At 38.4% G+C, this 14,834-nt stretch overlaps 1 protein-coding gene across 21 annotated transcripts in view; it reads left to right on the top strand.

Annotated features, from left to right (window-relative positions):
- Positions 1 to 14,834, top strand: part of SRPK2 (SRSF protein kinase 2) — a 255,065-nt gene that overhangs the window by 138,114 nt on the left and 102,117 nt on the right. Inside the window, exon 1 of one of the 21 annotated variants that reach the window (XM_072791509.1) lies at positions 6,429 to 6,466. The exons of the other annotated variants lie outside the window; for them this stretch is intronic. Coding sequence (XP_072647610.1) covers positions 6,444 to 6,466 — 23 coding nt within the window. The 5' untranslated portion in view covers positions 6,429 to 6,443. Of the gene's footprint in view, positions 1 to 6,428; positions 6,467 to 14,834 lie in introns of those variants that run through there. 21 annotated transcript variants of the gene reach the window in all.

Genomic DNA, 14,834 nt, shown 5'->3' with positions numbered 1-14,834 from the left:
GAGGAATGCCCCCCTGCCTGTTTCAAGGACTTGTCAGTATGCTGCCCCCGTCTTGTGCTTTGTCCTCAGCTAGTCCTCTGTTCCCCCACCACTGGGATCCAGCCCCGCATTGGGCTCCCTGTTCAGCAGGGAGTCTGCTTCTCCCTGTCCCTCTGCTGCTCCCCTTGCTTTGCTCTCACTCTTTCTCTCAAATAAAATCTTAAAAAAAAATAAAATAAAAACTTAGAACAAATGTAAAAAGTGAATCAAGGGCATCTGATTGGATATATATTCCTTTTATAGGAAAGTAAATCCATTCCGTGGGTAGATGTTTTCAGCTTCCTGTGTTCCTCCAGTCACCTTGCTTACGTGTGTCACAGTAATCTGTCTAAGGCATACATGGTCCTTTCATTTCAGTATCTTCCATGTACTGGTTCCTCACCTTTCTATGGATTTTAGAGCCTGGCAGTGATGGTCTCCAGCTTGTTGTCTCCACCGTATTTACAGCTGAGTTTGATGTATTCCATGGGTGCTGCTCAACGGGAGTGCCACGTTTGCCTTGGCTATAGTTACTGCTCCCTCTGAAATGCTCCCGTCTCCATCTCTGTCAGAGTCTGACACATTCTTCAAGTCCCATCCTAAGGATCTTTATCATTTGCTTAAGGACTACCTTTCCCTTCCAGTAAAGGATTCTTATGGTTTTGGTCACTTTCATCCACAGATACTCTTGCTGAAACTGAGCCACAGTGTCCTGCTGGCCGATTGTTCATGCTCTTGGGTTTTAAGGCTAGAAGAGGGACCTCAGTCTCCCTGTAGATAATGTCCTCCCCACTCCTGTCAGGCCCCTGCCTGTATGTCAGGACCCGGTTCTATTCTACACCTCCTGGAAACCTTCCTGGATCACTAAGTCCTTAATCAGGTTCATCACAACCATTTAGTTCTTCAATTAAAAGCTGTTTTGCTTTTTTTTTTTTTTTTGCCTTGACTCCTGGGCTAGATTCCTGTGACAGTGACTCTGCTTCACTGCCTCTGTTTCCACTCTTACCCATAGTATACTCAGATGTTTTTGGTCTCTGTGTGGTTCCTTGACATTTTTTTTTTTTTAAGATTCTATTTATTTATTCATGAGAGACACACACACACACAGAGAAAGAGAGAGGCAGAGACACAGGCAGAGGGAGAAGCAGGCTCCATGCAGGGAGCCCGACGTGGGACTCTATCCAGAGTGTCCAGGATCAGGCCCTGAGCTGAAGGCGGCGCTAAACCCCTGAGCCACCTGGGCTGCCCAAGTTCCTTGACATTTCTTACCTCATGGCCTCAGTGCCATCCATTAATTTAACCAGAACCTATTCCTATTCAACGATCATGGATCCTGACTATAGAATTTTATTCCTGCACTCCTTCTCCATCTGTAGGGCAGAGTGTGGGATGAGAGGGAAGGAGAGAATTATCTCTGTGACAGCAAAGCTTAAGGCCATGTGTTTGATTCAGTGAAGGTGAGATACCTACATGTCTGGATTTTCTGAATGTTAGCGCAGAAAGGCAGGCAGGCGCTTTAAAGCAGCACTGTCCCTTCACATTTTAGGGTAGTTTATATGCTTGCTTAGTTGAGCTGAACTCACTGCAGTTTTCTTGCTCTCTTGGGTACCAGCTTTTTAAACAACTGTTGGTGGGCCAGTGTCATTCTAGCATCAATTCCACAGTGAAAAGGCAGCAAAGAGGCTGTTGCCTCTGTGAACAGTAGTTATATTTAATCGGCAGAAACTGAAATGTTTCTATATAAAAGTGATAGATGACTGTATATATTAATTTCCTCCAAAGTAAACAAAAAGATGTTTTGGTATCCTCTTTTGATGTCATGTCTATGGGCTTCTTACCCACACATCTAAAGAACTTAATATTGTACCTTTCATATTCCCTTTAGTATCTAGATGTTGAGTGTCATAAATTTGTTTTATTTATTCATTTTTTTTATTTTTTTAAAAATTTTATTCATTCATGAGAGACAGGGAGAGGGAGAAGCAGGCTCCCCATGGGGAGCCTGATGTGGGACTCAATCCTAGGACCCTGAATCATGACCTGAGCCAAAGGCAGACCCTCAACCACTGAGCCACCTAGGTGCTCCAGAAATTTCTGTTTTAAACGTGTTTTGAGAGAGAGATTTCAGAGAGTTGATTTGAGGCTTTGCAGCCTCAAATGTAAATTTTCAAAGTGCTAATCAAAAGCTCTAAATCCAGGCACTGTACTATTCTTCTAGCAAGTTAATTTTCTACATGTAGTGAACTCTATCCATTCCTTGGATCACTTTGCCCATACCAACTTGGGCTGTTTGGTTTTGGTCATGATTCATATTTTTCTGTTATTAAAACCTTCCTTGTTTAAAGTAGTAGATTAAAAATACTAAAAATAGCTGTGGGTGTGGAAATTTGCCTGTATCGATTATTTCCCCTTTCCTAATTTCTCTGAGAGTAAAGGTAGGTTGTGAGATGTTTGCTGTGCTTTTTTAAAATATTTTTTCTTAATGAAAAGGAAAGTGAATAGACTTCTTGAGCCTCTCAGAACTGCTCTGTATTAGCATAGGACATTGCATTTTCTGTATAATTAAGTACAATGAAGTGTGCTTGTAGCTACTCAATTTTTACCCCTTCTACTCCACAATGTGGAAGAGAAGGAATTGCATTACTATATTTTTAGTGCTTTTTATATTTTACCTGATTAACAGAAGAACTGTGACAAAATGCATTAAAATCTAAAATATTTTTCCTTAATAGTATATTCTGTACTTAAAAATTACTCTTGAGAATTACTGATTCAATTAATGGGAATAAAGATTCTAGACGAAAAATTTCCTTTAGAGGGATTTCCTGTGGTCTGTGGCATATGGTGTTTGTTTGGCAGCAGATGAGGTAAGGGTATAATAATGAATTCAAAGGAAAGGTGGCTACAGGAGGGTGGCATAGGGAGAATTAATTATAGTTTTAAGACTTGTTATATGCTCTTGTTGGACTTTTCTTTCATTATTTTCCTTGATATGATTCTGGGTCCCCAGTTACCAGGCTTAGATCAAGTTGGTCTGTTTTCTATTCTGTAAAATGGAGGATAATAATATCCATGATAGTGTTGTAAAGAGGATTGAATGAGTAAACATATGTTAAGAGTTTAGGATGATACCTAGCGCTCATTTAATCTCAGTAGTTAGTACATATAATACTTTTGTTATTTTTTATACTGATGGTATGGCCACAGGAGTTCATGTTCTTTCTTGTATCTGCCTGGACTAGGAAGTGGAAAAATAGGTGAACATGTTTTGTTTTGTATTCTTGCAGCTGTCTCTGAATTGACTAGTAGATAAATACGTAAATTTCTTGAGAACCCTGAGAGTGCAGTGAGGTAAATTTAGATGGTAGGTGAAGAATATCTGTGATGTATAATGGATTCTGAGTTGTGAAAAACTTGGATGAGGCATAATGTGGCTTTTGAAGGTGCAGGAATAGGAATAGTTTCATTGTTGAAAGAGAATTTTTAAACATTGGAAGGGGACCTTAGGATCTTTGGGGGTATTGCAGAATTTGAGGGTGAGTTTGAATTGTTCCAAATTCATAATGAAGTGTTTCTGAAAACCATTAAAAAAAAACAAAAAAAAACCCTTTTTTATCTTGGAACCCAAGGGAGGAAACAGAAAAGATAAAAGGATTGTGCATCCCTAATGTCCATTCAATCAGTGAAACTCTTCAGACTTATATTCTCATTGTTGATTGTGTACCAGTGCTTTAACTATTTTCTGTAGAAAAATAATAGATATTTTATATATTTTATATATTTTATATTTAGATATTTTATATAAAAATAATATTTTTTTCTGTAAAAAATAATAGATGTCTTGGTACCTTGAAATTTCCCTGGATGATGTTATAGAATAACAGAGATGCTTTACTTTGGGGCTCTATGAGAGGATTGCTGGGGAATTGTCTTCAAATTCAGGGATGTGGATTTGGGGAAGCATAAGTCTCTTACTCCTGGAAAAGCCTGGGGCTAATGTCCAGTCAAATCCCAGGCTCAAATCCTTCCTGATTTTTGTCAAGCTCTCTGGCTCACTGCATGGCTTACTTCATTTGGCTGGTAGCCTCATCTCGCCCCTTATAAAGCCTCAAGTGAACAATGCAAGCTGAATAGCAAGTGATAAGCTGTGTAATAGTACTTTTAAAACTTTACTTAAGGGATCCCTGGGTGGCGCAGCGGTTTAGTGCCTGTCTTTGGCCCAGGGCGCGATCCTGGAGACCCGGGATCGAATCCCATGTCGGGCTCCCGGTGCATAGAGCCTGCTTCTCCCTCTGCCTGTGTCTCTGCCTCTCTCTCATCTCTCTCTGTGTGACTATCATAAATAATAATAAAAAAAACCAAAAACTTTACTTAAAAATGTGTATACATAACATCGAGCTATAATTCACATAGCATATAGTTCACCTATTTAAAGAGTTCAAGTCAGTGGTTTTGGTATATTCACACAATTGTGTAACCATCACTACAGTAAAATTTAGAGCATTTTCATCACCCCGAACAGAAATCCTGTTCCCTGTACCAGTCATTCCTCATTTCTCATCGGCCCTAGGCCACCAATAATCTGTTTTTTTTTTTTTTTTTCTCTAAGGATTTGCACATTTTGGAAATTTTGTACAAATAGAACCATGTCTTTGGTTATTGTCGTCTTCAACTACCATAATTTTCAGGGTGCATCCATATTATAGCATATATTCATTTTTCATTCCTTTTTCCTGCTAAGTAATACTCCATTTTGTTTATCCATTTATCAGTTGATGGACATTTGGATTTCTGCTTTTTGGCTCTTTTGAGTAATTCTGCTATGAACATTCCTGTGCAAATTTTCGAGTAAAAACATTTTTTTCCCCTCTATTGAGTATACTTGGAAATTAAATTGCTAGGTCATATGGTAATGCTTGTTTCAGCTTCTGTAGAAACTTCCAGACTGTTTACCAAAGTTGCTGTACTTACTTACATTCCACTTGCAGTGTAAGAGATTTCCAATTTTTCCACATCCTTGCCAACACTTGTTATTAGCTTTTATTTAATTGTTATTATAGCCATCCTATTGGGTGTGAAGTGGTATCTCACTGTGGTTTTTATTTTTATGTCCCCGATGGCTAATGATGTTGAGCATCATTACTTATCATCATGTGCTTATTGGCCACTTGTTTATCGTCTTTGGAGAAATGTCTGTTAAGATCTTTTGCTCAATTTTAAATTGAGTCATTTATCTTTTTTATTACTGAGTTGTAAGACTTTATTTGCTTTCAGTTATTGAGTTTGGGAGTTATGGTGCCTTTGATTCTAGGGGAAAAAGGACCAGGCAGCAGTTAACAGTCACAGTTCTCACCACTCGCCACTAAGGTGTCTGGTAATTTAACACAGAAGGATAGAGGAAGTGAAGAGGTGAGAAGTGATTTGCTCTTGGTGCAGATGAAAGCAGTCACTGCTCTTTTACCCTTTTATCCTAATCAGGATATTCTTTTTGACTTAACCCAAACTTGGATGGTGGTGAGGGGGAACTTACTTTTTGAGGGGAAGGTCTTTGCTGCTGGTGACATGGAAATCTTTTTAAATCTTGAATTTTTATTTCTTCCTTGAACACATACACAATGTTTTGGTTTTTAATCAAGCAAAAAAACTTTCATTTTTGTATATTGGGAAATATATAATCCCTAAATAGTTCACAGGCAAATAAGATTTTGTATTTATTTTATGTAAAATAGATTTAGGGGCACCCAGCTGGCTCAGTCAGAAGAGTACAGGACTCTGGATTGTATGTTTGAGCCCCATGTTGCAGTGAGATTACTAAAATAACAAAACAAAACAAAAAACCCTTAAAAACCATTAAAAAATAAAATAGATTTAATATTTTGGCATATTTATTACCATATTTTGAAGACCTTTAGATTCTGAGACTCATTAGAAGTTCTTAGTTTTATAGTTAACTTTGGGTTGCCTGGCTGGCTCATTCAGTTGGGTGTCTGACTCTTGATTTTGGCTCAAGTGGTGATCTCAGGATTGTGGGATTGAGCCCGGCATTGGGCTCTGCATTCAGTGTGGAAGTATGAGTTCAGCTATAAGAAAATTGTTATAAGAAAGAAGTACAATATATTTTTGGCAAATATTTTTACTGCATGTATTTTCTATATTCTTTAGTCTTAAGAGTGGTTGTTTTCTATATGGAGCTTATTAAACTTTATAAATAAATTAAATTTCTGTATCTATAATTACAATGTAGAAAAGATGGCTGGGCAGATTTTTCACCAAATTTAGAAGGTTTTAGGTGTTCTGAGTGAAAATATACAGGCTGTGTGTCATGCTTAAGAGCAGCTTTGGGAGGTAAGGTGGCTGTTAACCGTTACAGACTGATGGATGATGGGAAGCACTCCCTGCCACACTTCATCTAGGACCTGGAACAGATGGGAACAACTCGTGGTTTGAAGTATGAATCTTAAATAGAAAGTTACTAGGGCAGATGATCCTAACTGCTGGTTGGCATCTCGCTGTAGCCTGCTCCAAGGATGATAGCACCAGTGATTGTCCAGGGCAAATGGAGAGTACTAGTTGCTAGTCTTAAATAAATTACCCACTGTCTTTACAGACAGAAAAGCAAGCCAAATTTTATTGACAGTTTTTGGATGGTGGCAGTGTTCTAGGTAAATTTAACTTCATTACCATGATTATGAAAGCTTCAGAAAGGAAAGGGAATCACTTGATTTGATATTTTAACACCCTCTTTATATTTTAGCTCATGTGCATCTTGAGATTAGTTTTTTTCCTCATGAGAGGCTTAACTTTGATTTAGCAAGTAAACATTTGAAACTTCTTTGGGCCAGGGAGGATGTGTAGTTCACTATAAATAGTAGATAAACATACCAAGTTTTGTGAACAAAAACAGGGACAATGGCAAGATGTATTTTAACTGGCAGTTTGCAGTTCGATTTAGAATTCTGCACGTTCCAAAATGGAAGAAGGTGGCAAGCTGAAACTTGAGCTGACCGTAACTGTATGACAAGTGAGGGGTATATTCATGGGGTACTTGAAGCCAGTTAAAGTGTTTTTTTGAAGAACGAATAGAGACTCTGAATTCCTAGAAATAACTCTAACAAAAACTGTGCATGGCCTTTTTGGAGACAATGACAGAGTATTATGGAGGACATAAAAGCACCTAGTATCAGGGCACCTGGGTGTCTCAGTCGGGTGAGCATCGGACTCTTGATTTCAGCTCAGGTCATTATCTTGGGGTCCTAGGATTGAGCCTTACATCAGGCTTTGCTCTCAGCACACAGTCTGCCTGAGATTCTCTTTCTACCTCTCTCTCTCTCTTTGCCCCTTACCCCACCCCCCCTCCTCTTTTTTTTAATGGACTCATAAAATGAGAAAGGGCACCGTATTTATTGTGTGGAAGTTATTAGTTTGCAAATTCTGCTAGGACAATTGGTTATCCATATGGGATACGTTAAACCAGAGTTCTACCTTGTGCCTTAAAGAAAATTTCCAGGTAGATAATCATCTAAATTACCAGTGTATCAGAGTTGAAGTTGTACTTGTACATGGCCTGTTGATGAGAGTTTTTACTTGTAGGTATACACTTTCAAGCAGTGGGTTTTCTATTCTTTTTGACCCAGTGCATACACAGATCCATGTGTATCCATGTTTCAGAACTGAAATTTGTTTAAAGAAATAATACTCCTACTAAATGAGACATACTTTTCTACATTATTCTGTTTTTAATAAAATACTGCCATGACCTGTGCATTGATTTCACGAGTTACCGAGTATAGCTTGGCAGAGACTGCTTTTGGGAATCTCTTGTGCGTGTGTATAGGGAGAAATGCATGACAATTTTAGCATGTTTGTAGTGACAGAAAGTGATACATCCAAGAACGTGGCTAAAGTATAAGAATATGTGTAGGAATGATGAATCTTAATTTTGAGCCTGTAGAAGGGTGAGGGGAGGAATTGCGGGTCCTCAAGTCTAGCTATGATAAGTTCGTCTTTAGTCTAAAAAGATATGAAACAAGTGTGACTGTTACAGTTTGTTCACATTGCAGATGGGCATACCTTTTTTTGTATCTTTCATGTAGTGGAATATAATATAATAAACGAGGGGGGGAGAAAAGGAGCAGAGGTATTGAGGTGAGGCTAGATTAGTAAGCAGGAGCCAGATCATCATGTTAGGAATATTTTTGCTTTATCTCAAGGGATAAGGGTTTTAAAAAGGAAGGAATGATGAGATCAAATTTGTATTTTTGAAGGATCTTTTTCTTTCTGTACTATAGTTGGGACGGATTTGGGTGAGCGGAAGCTGAGGGACATGTAATGATTCTGTTTTGGGGTGTTTGTGGCTTAAACAGAGCAGGGTAGTGAAAGAGGGGAAAGAGGAGAATGTATGCACATGGGGGAAGGAGTCCGTTTGTTGTTGTCTGATCAGATGCAGGGGCAGGGGCTGGTGCTGAGGGTAACTCCTAGTTTCCCTGTTCACCACTGAGGTGTGTACCTAGTGGTGGTCTTACCTGGAAGGGGAAACAGAAGAGTTGGGTTAGCTTATAGCTGGTGAATGCAGAGAACTTATTAGTAAGTCAAGTTTTCTATAGGAAGATGATTATGCTCATCATTTCTGCTTGATTCCATTTCAAAAGAACTAAAACTAAAATTTTATAATCAGTTATTTTATGTTTACAGAGTAGTATTTCTCCTTAGTTTGGTTTTGAATAAAAAGGTGATATTCACATCAAAGATGGATCAAAGAAAGGTATTAAGGTTATATAACAAAGCCTGTTTGAATAGTAATACAGACACTTGAGATAATAATAGGAATTGGTTTTGCCTTATGATATAATTTATATGTATTTATAGAACTTTTAGATGTACTGCTAGGTATTGGATTAATCTGTTGGAGGATTTTTGTTTTATGAGTTAGCTTTTTCAAACATTATAAGAATTTTTTTTTTTTTTTTTTTTTAACGTAGGCTCCATGCCTGGTATGGAGCCCAATGTGGGTCTTGAACTCACGGTCCTGAGATCAACAGATGGATGCTTCACCGACTGAGTCACCCAGGCTTCCCCAAACATTATAAGAATTTTTAATTGTTCACCATCTTCGGTCTGTAATTTTAATTTAGGATTTTACTTTACTTTTTTTTTTTAAGCTTTTATTTTTTTATTCATGAGAGACACACAGAGAGAGGCAGAGACATAGGCAGAGGGAGAAGCAGGCTCCCTGCAGAGAGCCTGATGTGGGACTCAATTCCTTCACCCCAGGACCACGACCTCAGGCGAAGGCACTTAACCACTGAGCCACCCAGACGCCCCTTCTGTTTTCGCTGCAGTTGGTTTCCAGAAACTGGTTTTGCATTTATTCTTTTATTACTTTATTGTCCTCCTTTGCACATGAAAGGAGTTTGATAAAATCCAAAGTTGACTGTTCCAACCGACACTATACATATAAACTGTTTTTCTGTAGGAACGTGTTGGGATGCACCTGCTAGTGAAATGGAAACCAACTTGGCTTCTCGATATCTGTGTTTTTATGTTGGAACTGTTACTTAAGAATCTTCAAAGATGACATGTTAGTAGTCAGTACTGTTGCAGACAGGTGTAGCTCTGTGCTTGTCATCGGATTTTCTCCCCCTTTGCACATGGTTGGTCTTTAATAAATATTTGTTGAATGAAAGTATACCATGGCCAACATACTGAGAACTTGAATCTCACAGTTTTTAGTGTCTTTTGAAGTTCAACTGCTACTTTATGAAGATAAAATGTCACTCCTAAAATGTATTTTTACGTAGAGTTAGAAGACAGGCAGTGGTTCTCATGAGCAGGATTAAATTAAGTGACTTAGAATGCTCCCTTAAAATATTAGGATAGCATGAGCCCTTTGGTGTTGAACCCTTCACTCGTCAGGTGATTTAATAAAGCACTGATGTGATTTTCAGATAAAACTTTTTGGTTTGTTTATTACCATTTTTGAAAATTTTATTTATTCATGAGACACACACAGGGAGAGTCAGAGACAGAGGCAGAGGGAGAAGCAGGCTCTCTGCAGAGCCTGATGTGGAACTCCCTGAGCCAAAGGCAGACCTGGCTCAACCACTGAGCCACCCAGGTGTCTCCTTTTTTGTTTGTTTAAATTCCCATACATATATTATCTGGAATTATAAGGTAATAATTTTATTGTGTATGGAATTTTATTTTTAAAAATTAAGGGTAGAAAAGGATTTAGTAGATGATTTTAAGAAATAAGGAAATAATTTCATGTTTTTAAATTTGAGAAAATATTAAAGGTTTGCATATTTGCTGTCTTCAGAGTACCTGTGGAACAAGAGCTCCATTATCCAGGGTTCTGTTGTTTTCATCTCAACTACCTAAGAGACAGAGTAAGAACACAGAGTAGTGAAGTTTTGCAGTATGCAAGGCGTGGAACCAGGAGTGGGGTGGTCGGAGGTGGTGCTTAAACCTGCAAGCGGGAGAGCAGAATGTGTCTGCAGTTAATTAACGTGCCAGCAGGATGCAGGAGGCCCTGTCCTCACATCTTGGAGGACACAGACATTTCACAGGGAGGCGATCAAATAGGACTTGATGGTGGAAGGAAGAGTATAATTTGTCAAGATAGAATGAGGAAGAACGGCTTCCATAAAGCAGAAGGCTGCACCGAGGTGGGAGATATACTTAGACTTGGGGCACTCTGGTGCAGAGTTGTGGCAGGACAGATTGCGAAGGAAGGGCCTTCAGTTCCATCTTGTGCCTGGATTATTGAAATGTGGACAGCCTGTGACAGGTCAGACCATCAGGAACCTCTTTGGAAGATGCTTTTTCATTTTTGATGATGTTCGGAAAAGGACCTGGAAGGCAACAGCAAAGGATAGTTGTTGCAGGTTATTTTGTTTGTTTTTTTAAGCTGAAGAGAAACACAGATCTTTTTGAAATTATTGCCCTTGAGCCCATTCTGGGCAAGTGGAGATAAGGTTGTGAGGTATCATGGTCTCATGTCTTTTCTGGACTGGCAGGTCCTCTGTGGGGTCTGTGTGCAGGTCAGTGCAACCACTTCGCCTTACAGCCGGGTCATTTTACACAAAGAATAAATGCATCAGTGGTGAAAGTTTCTTCTGTGCTGTTTGTGCTTTTTAAGAAATCAGTCTTTAAAGTGTATTTGAATAAATGTGAAAGCATCTAGATAATGCCTGGCTCATGGCAGTAATTAAAGTTTAGCTGGCTTTTCCCACCATTGGAATTACAAATAGAAGCTTCTGTGTTCTAATTCCAGTGTAGATCCAGCAAAATACTCCAGGAGGTTAGGGGCCATTATCTGTCTTGTTCATGATGAAACAGACACAGACCTATGTAGTAAATTGTTCATGTGGCTATTGTTGCATATAAGTGGAAGTCTTTTAGAATTATGTTTTGGAATTCATATTATTATGGATTCTGGCTCTGTATTTATATCAAAATGTTCTCTCTCAAAAATATAAGTAATGGTGAAAAACTTATAAGAAATGTGGGGAACAGTGTTTAAAGAGTTCGCAATACTCAGAATAGATACTGAAGTATGTTTAAAAAAACGTTTTAAAACTCACCAGTGTTTTTGCTGTTAAAGTTTTCTGCTTAAAATGCTTACTAAATTGTTAGAATATTGTCTTCAGCAATTGTTAGATCAAATTTTACTTCAAATATTGAGTTACAAACTTCGTTAATTATGATTCTTTTATTGTTCTTAGGCATAGCATGTAACACTACGTTACTGTAAGGAAACAGTCTTCTATTGCTGAAATGTCTGCGGTAGAGTGTGTGCGAGAGAGCCCATCCTAAGCAGTTAAGGCTACCAGTACAGCCACTCCCTGATGCTGAGTGAAGCGTGTAAAAGATTTCTGTGCAGCAGTTTGGCAGTATGTTTGGTTTTTAGGAGCCTGTAATCTTTGATCTGGTAGTTTACTCCTGAGACTGTGTCCCAAGAAAATAATGTAGATGTAGGGAAAGTTGTCTGACCAAAGATATTTTTAAGCATTATTATATATAGTGTCTCAAGGCTTGAGAAAAAGGAATGGTTATATAATTTTGTAGATAGGTGTCATGAAGTAGTCTATGCCTATTATAAAATGACATTTAGAGAGTTTTTGAAGACGGGAGACAATGCTCATGAAAAGAATGGCCTCAAGTTATGTAAAGTATACATGGTTAAAGGTTAGGGGGATATATATGGAGATACTATGGTTTATCTCTGGACACTAGGACTGTAAATAGTTTCTCTGTAGTTCTGTGATTTATATATTTTTAATGAAGAAAATGTTTGTTATCTGAAGAAAAAGAAATACTACTTTTCAACCAGAAATGGCACAGCTTGTATCTCTAATTTGACAAGGTAGCTCTGGTAAAGGAAGGTGGGTTGAACGGGGAGGGACCTGGACCATCAGAGATGGATGGCGGATAATGATGTTTAGCGCAGGGGTGTGATTAAGGGATGTGTATCATAAGAGGAGCGGCATTGGGCTTCAGGGGAGTCATCAAAGAATGCTTCTGGGCATTGACCTTGACAAACAGGTGTGGTTGGGGCGAAAGTAGGCTTTGGCGTGATGTTGGTTTGAGATCCTAGAAGAAATGTCCAGGTTTCTGTGCACCAGTTCAGGCTGGTGGAAATGCTTGTCTGGAGCCAAAGAGTAAAGGCAAGTATATAAAGGCCTATATAGCATATAAATTGTAAAGTATATAATATGATTTTGAGACTTTTAAATTTGGTCAAAAAATGGTGAGCGGGATTAGTAAACTCTTACACTAATTCACTCACATGAAATTCATTTTCTGACTCTACCAACTAAATACTGCAAATACTTTAAGGATTTATAATTTTATCAATTTCTACTCTATTTCTCACCATTATCAAAAGATTACTATTGGCACTTGTTGTGATTGCTGTTTCTCCTACAGTGTTCTTCTAAAACATTTTAAACATTTCAAGATACCAATTGAAACAAATTGTCCAGTCTGGGATGATACAGTTAATGCAGAGAATCTGGTGTCTTGATGGACACAAGCAGTTAAGGTGAATTGTAGTGAAAACATTGTATTAAAATTCTATTGGAATGGTGTGCTAGTTTTGGATTCTTTTAGTGATGTATTTCATATACTAACAAACTACTGAAAGAGCTAATATTTTAGCTAGGTATCACAAGTCAAACTGTCTCAACTATAAATGGCTCCGCGAGGAGAAACAAGATCACTTCAAGCATGTAGTGTATAAAGCATTAATTAAACTCCGTCTTTTGAGGGGTGACTGTATTTAGCTTTCTGTCTGCTGACCTGAAAACATAAATCATTTAAACGAAATCTTACTTAATTTTTCAGGATTTAAATAACCTATTATTTGAGTTCCTAAAATTCTCCCTAATAAGTAGTAATGAATAGATTATTTAGCTTGTATACCTTTAGGTATACACTAGTTGGAAATTTTCGCCTGTTCTTGTAACCAGTTTGTGACTGAGTCATTAGTGAGATTCTTTACTCATGAATTTCTAATGTATAGAAATAGTATCTTTTCAACATATTTTCTTATTTTCAAATGAACCTCATTATTTGCTGCATATTTGGGGGAAAGAAAGGACTAGGAAATATATTCTTTAATTCAGAAAATTTCTGTGATTCCATTGAAGTTCAGAATCAGTTGTAAGATAAGGAAATCAGTATTATAGGTGTAATGATTTAGAAAGTAGCAGGTATAAACCTTTTCAGTTTTGACTTTTCTTTCAGCATATATTTAATTGTCTGTCTTAGTAAGCACCTGTGTAAGGTACATAGACACTAAGGCTGAGCTCTTGTCCTTGGTCATCTACTATAGCATCTTACCTTGATGAGAGTCACCCACCACCCAGCCCTGGAGAGACTGGAAGGAACCTGGCTTGAGTTGTTGATTGACTGTCATCAGGGGAGAATACCATGGGTGACACGCTAATGCTCTTCTTACATATCGCAGAAAAAGCATGAAGAGAAGGATGAGAAAAAAAATCCTATTGTAATTGTAAGTGACTTTGGCCTGGGTGGGGCTAATCAGTTTCTCCGATAAAGAATTCTCTAGACTCCTGCTCAGGGGAAGAGGGAGGAGCTGGGCTTGTGTTTTGGGAGCAAGATCCTTTGGGATGAAGGAGTCTGAGATCCTCCCTTTTCATACCGTACCGTGTCCTCTGTGCCTAGTGTCTCCATAATGTCTAGTCTTCACCTCAGGAGCAGTTGTAATCTGGCTACTCTGAGGGTGAGAGCGAGCCCGGGCTCCATCCAGCTGCTCTCTGTGTATCCCGCAGACCCCCCACCCCCACCCCTACCCCTGCCCCCGTCCTAGTGTTGAGGCTCCTGTGATTCCAGGCTGGACAGGTTTCTGGTCAGTGTCTATGTCTGCAGTGACTTGTGGTTGTAGCTGCTTATGTTCTTCCTGCTGGTTATCTCCTCCATTCACTGTTTTCTATGAACATTGTTGAATTTCTTGTTACTCTTCCTCAATTTTCGCTTTCTTTATTCTTGTGGGTTTTCTTGTTTTCTTTTTTTAATTATTATTGGAAAGACAGGAAAAGCATATGCCATTAATCAGACATGTTTAAATTAGACATTCTTTAGCTATGGTTTCTGAGTTTTAACTTTAAAACATAAGGATTTAAGTATTTATACTTTAACGGAATTAACGAAAAGTTGCTTTTACTTGGAGTGATTGAAAACAGACTGTGATTAGAGAAGAAACATTTTTAAAAATATGCATTGTGGATCCCTGGGTGGCTCAGCGGTCTAGCCCCGGCCTTCAGCTCAGGGCATGATCCTGGAGTCCTGGGATC

Source organism: Canis lupus, chromosome 21 (genome assembly GCF_048164855.1).
Source record: "Canis lupus baileyi chromosome 21, mCanLup2.hap1, whole genome shotgun sequence".
Taxonomy (NCBI): domain Eukaryota; kingdom Metazoa; phylum Chordata; class Mammalia; order Carnivora; family Canidae; genus Canis; species Canis lupus.
Note: the sequence above shows the minus strand (reverse complement) of the source record. Positions and strands in the feature narration are given on the sequence as shown.